General features: G+C 51.1%; 1 protein-coding gene across 2 annotated transcripts in view; it reads right to left on the bottom strand.

Moving 5' to 3' along the window:
- The window catches only part of LOC147698808 (E3 ubiquitin-protein ligase TTC3-like), a 1,930,429-nt gene that overhangs the window by 519,869 nt on the left and 1,394,206 nt on the right, over nucleotides 1-16,354 (bottom strand). For both annotated transcript variants that reach the window (XR_015299370.1, XM_086935404.1), the window contains exon 36: nucleotides 13,532-13,671. Coding sequence is in view for 1 of the 2 variants with exons in the window: in XM_086935404.1 (XP_086791530.1) it covers nucleotides 13,532-13,671 (140 nt within the window). In the remaining variant the exon portion in view is untranslated. The remainder of the gene's footprint in view (nucleotides 1-13,531; nucleotides 13,672-16,354) is intronic.

Below are 16,354 nucleotides of genomic sequence, written 5' to 3'. Positions count from 1 at the left end.
GAACCACCAGAGTCACACCCTGATGTTCCAGCCATTGCCAGAGACGCAGAGCCTCCTGGCAAAGGGTCCACGACCCCACTCCGCCCTGTTTGTTGCAGTACCACATGGCGGTGGTGTTGTACGTGAACACCTGCACTGCACTCCCTCGGACAGACGGGAGGAATGCTTTCAGTGCCAGACGAATCGCCCGCAGCTCCAACAGATTGATATGGAGCCGGGACTCCGCCGGAGACCAGAGTCCTCTGATCTTCGCCTCTTCCAAGTGGCCTCCCCAGCCCTGGAGGGACGCGTCCGTCACAACTACGTGCTCCGGTTGGGGAAGGGAGAGGGATCTGCCGTTGACCCAATCGCGGACCGTGAGCCACCACTGCAGCTGTCTCGCAGTGCCCTCCGAGATCAGGACATGGTCGGACAGGTTGCCCCGGTGCTGGGCCCACTGAAACTTCAGGTCCCACTGCAGAACCCGCATCCGCCACCGTGCGTGATGCACCAGAAGGATGCAGGAGGCCATCAGCACCAGAAGGATGCAGGAGGCCATCAGCCCCAGAAGCCGCAGCGTCAACCTGACCGAAACCCGGGATAACGGCCCGAAGATCGGAATCAGAGCCTGTATATCCCGAACCCGCTGTTCGGGCAGGTAAACCCGAAACTGCGCCGAGTCAAGAACCGCTCCGATGAAAAGGAGCTTCCGAGAGGGGCACAGGTGTGACTTTGGCACATTGATGGAAAATCCTAGCAGGTGCAGGAGATCCGCCGTAGTCTGGAGGTGGCTGACGACTGCCTGGGGCGAGCCCGCCTTCAACAACCAGTCGTCTAGGTAGGGGAAGACTGAGACCCCCAACCTGCGCAGATGAGCTGCGACCACCGCCATCACCTTCGTGAACACCCGTGGGGTGCTGGTAAGGCCGAAGGGGAGCACGGTGAACTGAAAGTGCTCGAGGCCTACCGTGAACCGCAGGTAACGCCGGTGGGCCGGCAGGACGGGGATGTGGAAATATGCGTCCTGCAAGTCCAACGCTACCATCCAGTCTCCTGGGTCTAGGGCAGCCAAGACCTGAGCCAGAGTCAGCATTTTGAACTTCTCCTTCCGGAGGAAGCCGTTGACGTTCCTCAGATCCAAGATAGGGCGTAGGCCCCCTTTGCCCTTCTTGGGTACCAGAAAGTAGTGGGAGTAGCAACCACGTCCTACTTCTGGCCCAGGAACGCGCTCGATGGCCCCCTTGGCCAAGAGGGCCGAAACTTCCTCCTGCAGGAGCCGCAAGTGATCCCCCGATACGCGGTGGTGTTGCGGTGGCATGGCTTGAGGGGTCGTCTCGAAGGGGAGGGAGTAGCCCCTTCGGACGATCTGCAGCACCCACCTGTCCAAAGTGACTGTGCGCCAGTGAGAGTGGTGATGGCGAACCCAGCCTCCCACTGGCGTCACATGGGCCGAAAAGCACGGACTAGGAGGGTTTAGAGGCGGATGCTGCGGGGGCAGGTGTGGACTGGCTCCGCTTGTTTCCCCGACCGCCTCCACGGCGGTTTCCCCGGCCACCGCCGCGCTGGACGACAGTTTGCAGCGAGTGGCTGGCGGCACGTGCGGGGGCGCCCCTTCCTTGGCCACGAAAGGAGCGAAAGGCACCCATTCGCTGGCGCGGGGCCTAGAGGCCCAAGGACTTGGCCGTAGCCCTGGAGTCCTTAAAGCGCTCAAGCGCGTGGTCTGCCTTGTCGCCAAAGAGGCGACGGCCATCGAACGGCATGTTCATGAGTGTATTTTGGACGTCTGCCGAGAAGTTGGCGGATCTCAGCCAGGCGTGGCGTCGTATCGCCACCGTCGTAGCCATCGCTCTGCCCAGCGAGTCAGTAGTATCCAGTCCGCACCTGATTGAATACTTCGCTGCGTCCCAACCCTCCACTAGGGCTTGGCCAAGTTTTGCCCGTACCTCCAACGGACACTCTGGCAGCACTTCCGCCACCGTTTCCCACAGAGAGTGGGTGTAACGGCCCAAGAGGCATGCGGTGTTGGAAGACCGCAGTCCCAAGCTAAGGGACGAGAATACCTTCTTGCCATAGGCCTCGTACCTCTTGGACTCCCTGTCCGGCGGGGCCGTCGGGAAGACGGTCTGGGAGTTAGAGGCCTGGATAACCAGACTCTCGGGGGTGGGGTGGGTGGACAGGAAACATGGGTCGCCCGGGGCCGGGCGGTGGCGTCTGGCCACGTTCCTATCTACAGGCGAACCTGTAGCGGGCCTGGACCAAGTGCCCAAAAGAACGTCCGTCAAGGCCTCATTAAACGGCAGCAGAGGCTCCATGGGGCATGACTGCGGCTTAAGGACCTCAGTGAGGAGGTTAGTCCTCACGGCCGCGACGGGGAGCTCAAGGCCCAAGGCCTTAGCAGCCCTCATCAACACCACACCATAAGTAGCACCCTCCTCCGAAGCCACGGTAGGAGGAGAGACAAATCCAGTGTCTGAAGAGGTGTCCAGGCCACTGGCCTCCCCAAGGTCTCCTGTCCAGTCCATGTTAGACTGACACTCCCTGGTCAGAGGGTCCTCAGACCCCTCCCAATTCTCCTCTTCCCCCATCTCCTGATATTCAGGGTCGTAAGTGAATGGGGTCGGTTCATAGAAACTAAAATCCCCAAACGGCGTCGTGATCGGCGCCGATAGGCGTCGTCCCGACGTCGGAACCGCTTGAGAGGAGGCATCGGGGACGGCGCCGCCCGAGGATGACGCCGGAGGGGACACCACACGGACCGACGTTGGGGGGGTCGTAAGGTCCACCGGTGACAATCCATCGCCCGAGGAGGGTCCAGCGGCGCCGGGCCCGAAGGCGCCGACGACGCCGGGGCCGCTGTACCCTGTGGCACGGGCCCGAGGGCACCGGCGGTATCGGGATCGTGGAGCCCTGCGGCGCCGGGCCCGAAGGCGCCGGCGGCATCGAGGCTGAAGCACCCGAAGGCGTCGGGGTCGTAGCCCCCGACCCACTGGGGCCCCCAGACGGGTTCACTGGGCCCGAAGGCGCCGCGGAACCCGTCGGAGGAGAAAGGGACCTCATGGCCATGAGGAAACGCTCGATCTCCTCCGGCGTCGCGTTCAGCCCAGGGACCGGGGGGTATGGACCCGAACGCGGCGCCCGCGACTCTCGAGGAGCCGCGTGGGCGGTGTCACCCGAGCCCCCGGCCGCATCGGGGGAGTCAGAAGAGCGATGATGTCTCTTCGACTTCTTATGTTTCTTACCTGACGACTTGGACCCGGTGGAGTGGCGCCGACTCCCGGAGCTGTGACGGCTCCGTCCCCGCGACCTGTTCCTCGACCTCCCGTGGGACCGGGACCTCACACGGCGCGGGCCGACTGGCGGATCTCGAGTCGCCTGCGGGACCGCTCCCGCCTGGCCTTCCTCGAAAGGGATCCGTGACCGACATGGTACGGTCACACTCGTCGCAATGCTTGAAGCCGGGCATCCTAACGGCACCGTCGGAGTCGTAAGACTTCGAAATGGATCAAAAAGATCACAAAAGTTTAGTCAAAAAGTGACTAGGGAACTGATCTTTCCAGATCTGCGCTGGCTGGCGCGGAAAAAAGAGGAACTGATGTCAGCACGCGGGGGCGGCGTCTAAGTACTCCGACGACGTCATCACGGCGCCCACGACGACGGATGCGGAGCCGCAGACGACGCCTACCGACGCGCAAGGGTACTGCTACGCAAAACTTTCCGGATCCAGTCTGACGCCTGGGGATATTCTAAGGTAAGGAATCTATCACTAACGTGTCTCTTTCAGATATTCAATTTTAAGAAATCGCGAACTGCCCACCTCAACGTCCTATTTCTAGGATACAAGTTATCAAGTGAAGGAAAAAGCCTGGCAGCAAACTTTCTAGAGAAATGTGCGCTGCTCCAAGCTCCAAAAACGCCGAAAAACTTACAGTCCATTCTAGGTTTCTTGAATTTTGGAAGAACTTACGTTCTAAATTACGCAGAAAGGGTTAAACCTCTCTACAAACTAATCAAACCTGATTTCAAACCAACTAATTGGACTCAAACACACACAGAAATTCTGTGTTCAGTTTTAACAGACATGTTAGCAAAAAACAGTTACAGACACGCGAAAACGTTTGTAATCTTGTGATCCGAATCATCCCAAGATGCGGATTCACGTACCTGACCTGATGGAGAAACGGTACCAATGGCATACAAATCACACTTGTACACACAAGCTGAAATGAAGTTCACTTCAACTGAGAAAATTCTGACAGCGGTTCAAGCTGCAGTAGCAAATAAGAGAGAGCTCTTGCGCAGGGTAAATGCATTATGATCGTTGTAGGAGAGTAGGGTCTGCAATCCTATGATCACCCAGATTTTTTGCTTTTGTTTCACTGGTTTACGACTTTCTTTGGCTGTGGGCCTGCCAATCAGACCCACAGCCTGGCTGTTCTCTTTCTAAATTACCACATGTACCCTAGGTGCATTTACCAATTGGTACTGGGCCACCTTATCAGACCCTGTAACTCAGGGCATAGGTGTACCCAGGGCTGCCAGGGGCTGCAGCATGTATTATGCCACTTCTGGCTGGCCTCTTAAATTTGACACAACTGGCTGCATGACAGCTGGGGCAAAGTCGTGTAATCACCCTTTGCTGTAGGTGTAGTATACCTATACCTAACCCTAAAATGGACCCACAGATTCCTATCAGTCACTCCTATGGCAGGCCTTGACAATCCTGAAGGCAGAGTGCTTGGAATCGTGTGAGATGGTGCTCTGGCATGAGCTGAGCCTGTCTGCAGCTTGCGGAATCAAGTCCTAATAGCTGTTCCATGATATCGCATACCATATACTCTTAAGTGCATTATAATCCTCGCGGTTAAATGCTAACTTTGGTATTGCTTTATCAAAAACATGTCGAGTAAGGTGTCATACGAATTGGAATACTAACCCCTCGCCAATTCTGGCGACGGGGTTAGCATTCCACCCTTCTAGAGGGACACGACATGTATGTAACTGTGAACCCCGGTTAAAGTTAACTGAAGCCTCAGCTCCACAAAATGGATGCTGCCACCACAGACACGAGTCTGACCTCCTGCTGCTGGGAGTCCTTCCAGCGAGGGAGGCCTGGACAAAGGGTTTCCTGTCCGGGGCGGTGCTAGCACCGCCCCAGACATGGTTTTGTGTATCCTGGGTAGGCAGGGCTTTTCAGGAAGGTGACTGCTGAGTGGCACCCCGGTGCTCACCACGCATAGGCCGGTCAGAACCAGTTCCAGGGGCACACCAGCCCCTGGCCTGGGGGAAGTCCGGCATGGCAGAGGGGTGTAACCACCCCCCTCCTAGTCCCACCCATAGGCAGGACCTAGTCACCGGGTCAGCCCCCTTTTTTAGTATAAAGATGGGAGCGGGCCCCCTGTTCAAATTAGATCATCTTTGGAATCAAGACACGACTTTCTACGAAAGGACATCAAGATTTCTTCTTCAAGATTCTCCCTTGTGGCTAAGGAGTAGTCACCCTGCATCAAGCGGGCACCATCCTAAGAACACTGCGGTCTGCTGCAAGTCCTTCATCACGAATCCGACGACCCAGCTCGACGAGACCCGGCTTCCCTGGCACCTCTGACCTCTACTCACCTCTACAGCAAAGCTGAGAACCGTGAGTGCGACGAGACCTCGAGGGACCGACGATCGCCAAGACTGCACGACTTCTTTGCAACAAGCCCACCGAGTCTTCCACTGGTGAGTGCTTTGGGGTCCGAGAAGCCCCAACCCTGAGCAGCTCCAGCACCGAAGATCAGCCCTCCAGCATCTCCACGATCTGCGTGGGGCCCTTTTGCTTTTGCGTGCTCACCGCGCTGTGTGGCTACTAGCCGGCTGGCTTGTGGCCTTCTTCACGACGCCCGACGACATCACTGCTGCTGGTCTGGTTGCTCCAGATTGGCCCTTGCTTCCTTCTTCTAGAGAGGCACCCCGGACCCTCCTGGTCCACTCCAGACGCCATTTTAGGTCCACCGCGTGGGCTTGAATTTGCCAAGGCTTTGTTGCCCAATCCTGGGTCCAGCGACGCCGACAGCTTCATCCATCGTGGGACAGATCGCTCCTCCATCCTGGTCGCCGACAACGCCTCCTGGTCCGTGAGATCTGCGGTCACAGCGTCACCCACTCACCTTGTCGAGGTGGCTACCATCCGGTGCCCTCCTGGTGCCCACTGACTACTGGCTAGTAGTCTCGAACTTGGTCCCCTCTGCTTTCAGGTGTCATCTTCCTTCGATCCAGGCTTGGATCCATCGAACTTTCTTCACTGGTCGCCTGCCAGCAACTTCTTTCTTCCAGGCTCCTGGTCCGTCTACGAGGATTCCCGACGTCTTTTGAGTCCTATGCAGCTGCAGCCCCTGGGCTAGGTAATTTCGGCATTTCGGTGCCCCAGCATAGCCTCACTATCCAAGGGTCAGAATCCACTTTCGTTTTCCTCCTACCAGGTCGGGTTCGCCCGAGAACACTAACTTTGCAATTTCTAGCTACCATAGACTTTGTCCCGCATCTCGCGTGAGAGTGCACACACTGCACCCGAGTCCCCTGGGTCTCCTAGAAGTAATCTAACGATTCTATAGTCAAGTCCTAGCGATTCCAAAGCCTATTAGTACTGTACTTACCTGCTAGTAATTTCGCATTCCACTTTCTGAGTATATGGTTTTCCGTGCCCCTCGGGCATTTGTATATACTGTGCTAACTTAAGTATTTTTATAAGAGTTTTGGTTTGTGCTTAGTACCCTGTCCTCATAAAGAGTACAGGGCTGTTGTGATTCTTAATAAATATCTGTTTATTTTCATAACACTTGTGTGGTGTCCTTTCACTTGGTATTCAAGGGGTATATGTGTGGTATAACAGCTGGCTTAACACGCCCTCTCGAGTCTTTAGCCTTAGACTGCTCGTATCCATGCTACTAGGATAGCTGGTCTATAAGGTTGACTTACAACCAATCATCAATAAGGGTTGCTGGACTGATACATAGTGTTCACTAGAATAGTGACCACTGCATATCAGGCCACCTTCTCACAATCGTTACACCTGTACCTGCCGTAGAGGCAGATGACTTGGACCCGGAGGAGTGGCGCCGACTCCCGGAGCTGTGACGGCTCCGTCCCCGCGACCTGTCCCTCGACCTCCCGTGGGACCGACTGGCGGATTTCGAGTCGCCTGCGGGACCACTCTCGCCTGGCCTTCCCCGAAAGGGCCCGACAGTCGGAGCAGGCCTCGTCGTCATGGTCGACGCCCAAACACATCAGGCACAAGCGGTGGGGATCCGTGACCGACATGGTACGGTCGCACTCGTCGCAATGCTTGAATCTGGGCATCCCTAACGGCACCGTCGGAGTCGTAAAGACTTCGAAATGGATCAAAAGATCACAAAAGTTTAGTCAAAAAGTGACTAGGGAACTGCTCTTTCCAGATCTGCGCTGGCTGGCGCGGAAAAAAAAAGAACTGACGTCAGCACGCGGAGGCGGCGTCTAAGTACTCCGACGACGTCATCACGGCGCCCACGACGCCGACGACGGAAGAACTGACGTCAGCACGCGGAGGCGGCGTCTAAGTACTCCGACGACGTCATCACGGCGCCCACGACGCCGACAACGGACGCGGAGCCGCAGACGACGCCTACCGACGCGCAAGGGTACTGCTACGCAAAACTTTCCGGATCCAGTCTGACGCCTGGGGATATTCTAAGGTAAGGAATCTATCACTAACGTGTCTCTTTCAGATTGTGGAAGCACCATCATTTAATCTCCTGGATCCAGGCAAGACAAATCTTGGGCCAGGGTGAGCCACATGAAATTGTCCTTCCAAAGGAAGAGGTACAGAGGATAAAGATTTAGGATGGAGAGAAAGCCTCCATCCTTCTTCGACACCATGACATAATGGAAGTAACAGCCAGTCCTGATCTCTGAAGTTGGCACCCTCTATATTGCTCCCTTTGCTAAGAAAGTCTGAACCTTTTTGTGGAGTATGGACAAGTGGTCCTCCAGAATTAGATGTTGGAGGCATATTCAGAGGATAACACAAGAAAGGTAGAGAGTAACCTTGTTGTACGATTGGAAGCACCCTTTGGTAGGACTTAGGGCTTCTCCATTATTTCAAGTAAAAGGTGATGTGACCTCCAACTGGGCAATAGTGTGCGGCTGAGGGCGAATTAAAGTGTTTTTGTGGCAGTTGAAGACGAGCACATTGACCTTGGGGCCTGGACATTGTTGGTCTGTTTAGCACTAGAAAAACAAGCATTTGCAATGCAATAGGTCTCGCATTAGGAAAGTTTGAGCTATTGGTATTGCAACTGAATTTTTTTTATTTATGTGTTGGTTTTGAAAATAGCGAAATTAATAGCTTTGTCATTAACAATGGCAATAGTTTTAACTTTCGCAAATGGAACACCTATAGCATTTGTAATGCAATATGTGTTGTATTTACCTGACTTAGATGTATTGATATTACAAATAAAAATGGCTTATTTTTTTGAATAATTAATACTTAAATAAAAGTTATTGTAATTTATAATGGCAATAGCTTTTGTAAATAACTTTTGTGAAGATTATGTTCATTGTATTTCATTGTGACGAAAATCCAAGGACAGAAGCGAAATATTAACATCTTTTTGTGACATTTGTAATAAAGCTTAAAACGTTGAGAGAATATATTTGAACTAACTGTTGTTGAATGGTTGCACAGATTGATGCTGTGGTGGCGCCGAGTGATGTTGTGGTGGCGCCGAGTGATGCTGTGGCATTCAGTGATGCTGTGGTGCCCCTGAGTGATGCTGTGGTGATGCGATAGATAGACAGAGTGAGGGCGATAGATAGATAGATAGAGTGAGGGCGATCGATAGATAGAGTGATGGCGATAGAGTGAGTGCGATAGATAGACATATAGAGTGAGGGCGATAGATAGACAGATAGATAAAGCGTATGTATGTTGCATAGAGTAAAGTGTAAGTATGAGGTGTGTAATTATATGGCACTGAGTGGTGTTATATGGAGTGTATTTACTTTGCATTGAGAAGAGTGTAATTATGGGGCGTGTAATTATGTGGCACTGAGTGGCAATATGGGGAGTGTATGTTGTATTCAGTAGAGTGTAATTTTGTGGCATGTTTTAGGGTTAAAGGTAAATACACTTACTGTGCACGTCACATCCAAGCATCCCCTGCAACTTTCCGACCTTCCAGCAGTGCTCCAAACTGCCGCAGTCCACGGCCTCGGCTTTTGTGTTGAGACTTACGAACCTTCTCTGGTTATACAGAGAGAGATTTCTGCACCTCTTTGCCTGCAGCCGGAGATGGCAATTCTCTTTCAGATTGTGGTCCCTGCGCGCCCTGTGTCTGCACGTTGAGATGTCTGCACTTGTTCGAGATGGTGAGGTCTGTTAGTCTGTGCCTGAACAAAGATTTACCTGCTCCCTCTGTATGTCAGCATGCAGAATTGTCTTCCACTCTGTGTCTGCGGGTGAAGAAGCATGTACGTCTCTGCTTGCAGAGGGAGATGTCTGCCCGCTACGTCTGCCATTGCGATGTCTGGTCTTGTTCGAGATTGTGATGTCTGTTCGTCTGTGCCTGCACTAAGATTTCTCTCTTCCCTCAATATGCAGAACTGTCTTCCACTCTGTGTCTGCAGGTGGAGACACCTGCACGTCTTCTTGCAGAGGGAGATGTCTTCCCGCTACGTAACGTCTGCCATTGACATGTCTGGTCATGTTCGAGATGGTGATGTCTGTTCCAGCACTAAGATTTCTCGGCTCCCTCTGTATGTCAGCATCCAGAACACTTTTACTTCGTGTCTGCTGGCGGAAAAGTTTGCACGTCTGTGCTTGCAGAGGCAGCTGTCTGTCCCCCCTGTCTGCCCATTGAGATGTCTGCACTTCTTCGCTTGCAGGTGGTGATGTCTGTTTGTCTGTGCCTGCACTAGGATGTCTGTGTTCCCTCTGTATGTCAGCATGCAGAACGGTCTTCCACTCTGTGTCTGCAGGTTGATGTGCCCGCTCTTCTGCAAATAATGATGTCTGCTCATTGCAGATTAAGCTCTCCCCTGCGCTTCCTTGTCTGCACACGGGATTGTCTATCTTTTTTTCTGCCTGTAAACAAAGATGTCCGCATATAGAGATATGACCGTGTGTCTATGCAGGATTGCGATGGTTGCACCTCCTTTGCTGATTTTGGTGTCTGCATCTGGAGTCCATTCTGTGCATATAAAGGTATCTGTGCCTGCATACGGAAACATCTCTTCTGTTCCCGCAGATGGGGATGTCTGCTTCTCTTCTTTCGCTTATGGTCATGCCTATTCATCTGCAGACTGAGATCACTAAGTTATATGAACCGTTGAACTTTATCATCTGGTTGTATCTGGAGGGGAGGAGCGCATGCGCAGTGCTCTTCTCTGCTGGCAGACCGGAGGCCGTGTCAGAGAGGATAATTATCTCGAGACGCGCTTTAGTTTCAGTAGCTATCAATCTCCCTAAATCAGCGGTGTTTCTGCCAGACCTGTAGCTCCATTTCCAGTACCCCGTCAGCCCGTACCTAAACGCCCAACTCCCGGGGAAGGAGCTTCATAGCCAGCGCATGCAAAGGCAGGCCTGCCCGTGCCCCTCCCCCACACACCCCTCTGAGCTCCAAACGAGACTTCTGGACGTGGCCTGGGCTGCCTCACCGGCCACTTCCGCATGGCACCGTTCTCAAGCACTCTTTACAGCGGGCCATAAACTTGGACATATGTATCCCGGTTTAATCCTCAGCAATGCTGCACTCAGGGTAAGGCTGGGCGTTTAGTACTGTGAAAGAATGCCCATAAAACGGAGGCTTCAGCTAAGCAAACATTCTTAAACAAGATATATCGCCGCATAGATGCCAGTCTCCCTGTGTGTCCAAAAGCGGCACCTAAACAATTGCAAACAAGCACGCAGCGGCCCAGATATCTGTACGCATTGGAGAGAGGGTGCAGTCTTGGCAGATGAGGAATGCACACTTTTTGTCCGGTGTGGGACTTGGGCAGGAGGAACAGGCTGCCAGCGAACACAGAAGACAGCAAAACCAAAAGCAGCAGGGGCTGACACAGAGGGCGGGGGCTGCCCGTGCATGCGCACTCTTTGTTATGGCGAGGGAGCCCCGGCGCCAATGCGAAGTGCGGCAACTGAAGTCCCGGGTCCCAGGAGGGGGCCCGGGTGAAGACCAGCGCTGCAGAGCTCCCATGCCGAGATTGACCCACTGGCTGCCGAGGGAGAGAGGGACACGGAACACGCTGAAAGAGCCCGGTGAGTGGGGGGGGGGGGGGGGGGGGGAATGTGTGCGCGTGTGTGTGTCTGTCTGTGTGCGCGCATGCATGTGCGAAAGCAGGGGGAGGTGTGGCTGTGTGTGTTGGAGCTTCCCAGGAGACAGGAGATGTGCACACGCGTGAGCGGCTCGCTCCGATCCGATCAGATTCTTGAAGATGCGCATGGCCATCTCTTGTCTTCTGGGAAGCTGAGCTGGTGACTATAGGTCTCTGGCGAGACCGCGCTTTCGCGCGGTAATCGCCAGAAGACCTAAAAAGGAAAAACAAAGAGTCCAACCAGTGAAAAATCTGAGGCTGGCATCCTCTCTATGGTTCCCTGGGCCAAGAGAGCGTTTACTTCTCCTCAGAAAATGGAAAAGTGGTCTTCTGGGAGCAGCTGTGGTAGGGCAGGCATGTCGGAGCAGGGTGGGGAGGTTAGGGGTAAATGGGCTACAAAAGGGAGTGGAATAACCGTTCCACACAACATGAAGCATCCACAGGTCGATACGCTCTCCCACTGGGCGATCATGAGCTGCAGTGCGTAACTGAAAGCGGTTTTGCAGCAGCTGCTGGAGTAGGGGCTAGGGTTTGGACAGATCGTTGCCCTTGAGGCCTTGAACATAGCGGCTGTATCTACAGTCTCTGCCCCGAAAGGCTTCGGAGGGCCTGATGCTGTTGAGGCATGATTTGCTGTTGCCTCTGTTGGTATCCCATTCTGAAGCCCCATATAGAGCCCAACTGCTAAGGACACTACCACATCAGTGGTGCCAGCCAAAGAGAGCGCACTGTCTCTTTGCTATACCTTAAGCTCTCTAGAGCGGAGTCTGCTTTGTCTGCTGTCAAATAGCATGTCAGTTAGTGAATCTTGGACGTCACTGAAAAATCCAGTGAAGTGGTTCCAGGCACGGTCCTGAAGCACCACACTATTTCAGACTGCTCTATTCAAACAAGCAGTAGTATCCACGGCTGATCTTATGGAAAACTTCGCAGTGTCTTGGCCATCCTGTATGAGGAGTTGGAGGCTGGGTCGAATGTCATCTGGGGCTGTTGGCAAGATGTCTGCCACCATGTCCCACGATGCATGGGAGTATCTCCCCAGAAGACAGCTGGTGTTGACTGATTTTAAAGCAAGGCTAGCCGAGGAGAATAGTCTCTTCATGAAAGTCTCCAAGCATTTCACCACTATCCAGGCTAGGGTGTTGTTGGGAACACACTGGTCAATTCTGAGGCTCTCTCTTGATGACCAAAGACAGTGGAGGCTGTGAATGAGGCTGTTTTGTGTCCATGCTCGAAGCTCAATGCCAATGCGGGAAGAGTGCTCTACCTAGGCATGGACATTTTTCTGTGACTCTGGCTTTGTGGTGTGGTTCTAGGAGCTGCTGGCATTATTTAAGACTCTGGGTATAGTCTTAGATCAAGGACTTCTGGCCTTTAGAGCTTGCTCGACTTCCTCCTCTACGTCATGCTCCGACTTGCTTGAGGACATTTTGTCTGTGATGCTGGGATTTCGGATGGGCAGCCTCCTCATCTTCTGTGGCACTGAAGGGGTCTTTTTTTCTGAAGATGTCCAAGGTTTCAGAAGATGTCACTTGGTGCATCTTGCGGTGTGTCCAGAGCCTTTACCGTCTGTACCATAGGATTTTATTTGAGCAGGAAAAGAGGCAGAACTCCACAGCAGTTGTTCTCATGGTCAGGAGAAAAGCACAGATTTGGGTTATAGATATCAAGATGGTCCGACTGATGTATTTCTAATTGCGCTAGGGCAATATTAAACATGTGTCTGCTTTATAACTCACTTCTGGTCATCATTTCCTGGAGCAGAAGTTTGAAAGAGAAAAACCGGTTTCCAAAGGTCTTAAGATAACCCAGGCATCAGTCCTCAGAAGGTGTCCATGCCAAAGCGTGACAGAAAGCTCTTGAGGTACAGACTGGCTACTAAAAGTGTTTGCGCTGAAATCCCACCATGTGGGCCCAAAAACATGTTAAAAACACAACAAACCAAGAGCCCTCTCAGTTTACATTCGAACCAGTTAGCGGAAGCAAACAATCTAATACAGAGTTGGTGCCCATGCACAATAAAGGGAGAAGTCACAGCACATCTTGTGACTTGAAAGACTTCTTTGAACAAAATCAACTTGCAAACATCTGAGTATAACACTAGATGGAAGGAGTTTGCAGAGCATGCGTGTCGATAGCCATGCACACTTCAAACATATTTTAGATTTTTCAGAAACGGATAAAAGTAAAAAACATTAGAAAGAGAAAAAAAAGTACTTACGATTCATTGTTTTCCATCAGAACCTTAATATTATTCTTTATCATTTTTAATCTTTCCTGGTGTTCTTTCTTTTCATGCTGCCATTTTTTCACTTCATTTTCTAAATCTTGGTAAAACCAATCAAGCTCTGCCTTTGAAATCTAGAAGAATTTTTTATTTTATTTTCAGATAGTCACATTTCAAGTAGCCGGACACATATATAACGTATGGTATTGCGAAAAAGAAAGCATACCCTCTTTTTAGGGTTTTAAATAGAAATATACAAGTGTTCATGTAGTCTGCATTGTGCCTAACAGTAGACAAATCTATCTTCATGTGACAAATGAACAAGTTACGTACCTTTAGTAAAGCTCATTCTGGTAGAGTCTCTAACTGCAGATTCCTGACCTTTTGAATATTCTCCATATATCAAACGGGATCCGGAAACCTTTGCGCAGTACCTCTGCGTGCCAAAAGGTAGCACCGTGAGGCTCTGCACTGATGAACTAACACTCCAGAAATTAAGAGCAGTGATCAATATAAGTGTCACTCTCGAGCACTGACGTCAGTTGCTTTTGAGGCGGTCAGTGCCCCAGGATACGGAGTCCACTACAGCAAATTGACTTTGACCAGTGTGCACATTTCTGTACTTGTGATCTTATTAATGAATAGAGTCCAAGTCAGAAAGGGGAGGATGGGTGGGTCACTGATGAATCTGCAGTTACACAGAGCGTTACCGAAGGTAAGTAATTTGGGGCCAGATGTATGTAAAATCAAATTTGAGAGTCCTTAACAGCAAATGTTACCACTTCGCTATTAAGGACTCGCAAAATTGAATGTTGGTTAAGAATCGCTAAAATATTAGTGATTCCTTAATATTCCTTAATAACTAATAGCAAATTGAGATTTATTAATAAGGAATACCTACCCATTCATTCCTATTGGCTAGGAGGCCAATAGGAATGAATGGTAAGATATTCACTATTTGCGATTCGCTATTAAAGAATCCCAAATAGCATGAGCTATTTCAAGAATGGCAGGGTGTCAAAAGGACACCCTGTTGCACCCCTGAAATGTGCACGTGTGACTATGTGGCGCACATACTTGCCCTAAGGGCATGAATGTATGCCACATGGCACTTTAAAAAAAGCAAAAAAGTGCTTTTTTAAAGGAAAGTTTGCTAATTACCACCAACTTGAAGTTGGTGGTAATTAGGGATTCCTTAAGGCTAAAGTGCACTTTCTTTTGTGCTACTTACACTGCATTTAAGGAATCGCAATTAGCGATTCCTTAAATGCAAGAGCAAAATAAGGAATCGCAATTTTGCGATTCCTTATTTTGCTAGTAGGTTTAAACTCACCTACATTGCTCGCAGAGAAACACTGGTCGCAAACGCTGAAATTCTGCAAAATTCAGCGTTAGCGCTCGGTATTTTACCACCTACATCTGGCCCTTGGTCTTCTAATTGAGACTTCTAACCACAGATTCCTCACCTTTTGACTAGATACCAGAGTAGTACCTATTTGGAGGAGGCTCTGTGAATTGGCTAAAATCAAAAAGCCCTGTAGGACCGAGCAAGCTAAATGCCCCTATTGGCGAACCTGGCAGTCCAGACAGTAGTGCTTCGTGAACATACGGAGTGATGGACAAGTAAATGCCTGCAGGCACTCCATGTGCCAAAGCAGTAAAAGGAACTTTTTCTCTTGTGATATGGGCTTGCAGACCTTCAGGAGGCTGCCTTTTTAGCCAATGTGTAGTAGATCTTTTTTTTATTGATGTTTTCACGGTATACAGAGGTACAATGTCAATATCCATCACAAGACCATGTTTCGAATATCTCAGACTGTTGTAACAAAGCAATGTAAATCAAACAACAAACTCGATACAGAGTGTGTCTCCAGTACAAGAAATAGCCATCGCAACCATTTTTCGTGTTAAACATTCCATTTATGGTAATTAATACTGTATGACGTATATCCCATGTATTATCCCCTAGGGCATCCATAGCTTCGTATGGTAGGCAAATCGAGGCACATCAATTCTTTAACTATTCACCTTTCAGGAGTCTCTTTACAGGGCCAGAAACATGCATTGTGTAGCAGATCTTGTTGCAGAGTACAAACCAGCTGGAGATGGTCCATTTCTGCATAACTTGCATTTTGTTCTCCCCAGTGAACCCCACAAAGAGCCAATAGTCCATCCGGTGTTCTCTGGTGCGATCGATGTAAAACTACAGTGCTCCTCTGGGGTCTAAGCAATGGAGTCTCTCGTCCTCCTCAGAGGGGTGACACGGAGCACAGAACGTTGGCAGGGTGATGGTTTGACCAACGTAGAACAGCATCACAAATTTCAGCTAGAAGGATGCTCGCATCCGCATAACCAGTATGGCAGTGAAGCTGAGTCCGGGTACCTCGCTCTCTGCTGGGAGAGCGTGTGCCGGCAACTTTGCTCAAACTGCACTTGCACTTTGAATATTAGCCCAGTTTTATTTCCTTGTTGTTTTTAACATTGTGACTTCGGGGTATTAATGTGTGTGAATTTTTAACTATTTTCCTTACGCATAACCACGGTGTCCGCCTGTTAGAGCGGTCTCGCCTCCTCAGGTCAGTGTATAGTCTTTTTAGGCCCTGTCTCTTCAAATCACCGGATGTGGCGTCTGTGCAGCCTGTGACAGCTGAGTCCGGGAACCTCGCTCTCTGCTGGGAGAGCGTGTGCCGGCAACTTTGCTCAAACTGCACTTACACTTTGAATATTAGCCCAGTTTTTATTTCCTTGGTGTTTAGGGCTCGCCTGCTGATGCGCTTGCGCATAGCTGGCAAAGCTCTATAGTGGCTTATCCAGAGT

The sequence above is a fragment of the Lissotriton vulgaris genome, chromosome 8, assembly GCF_964263255.1.
Source record: "Lissotriton vulgaris chromosome 8, aLisVul1.2, whole genome shotgun sequence".
NCBI lineage: Eukaryota > Metazoa > Chordata > Amphibia > Caudata > Salamandridae > Lissotriton > Lissotriton vulgaris.
Note: the sequence above shows the minus strand (reverse complement) of the source record. Positions and strands in the feature narration are given on the sequence as shown.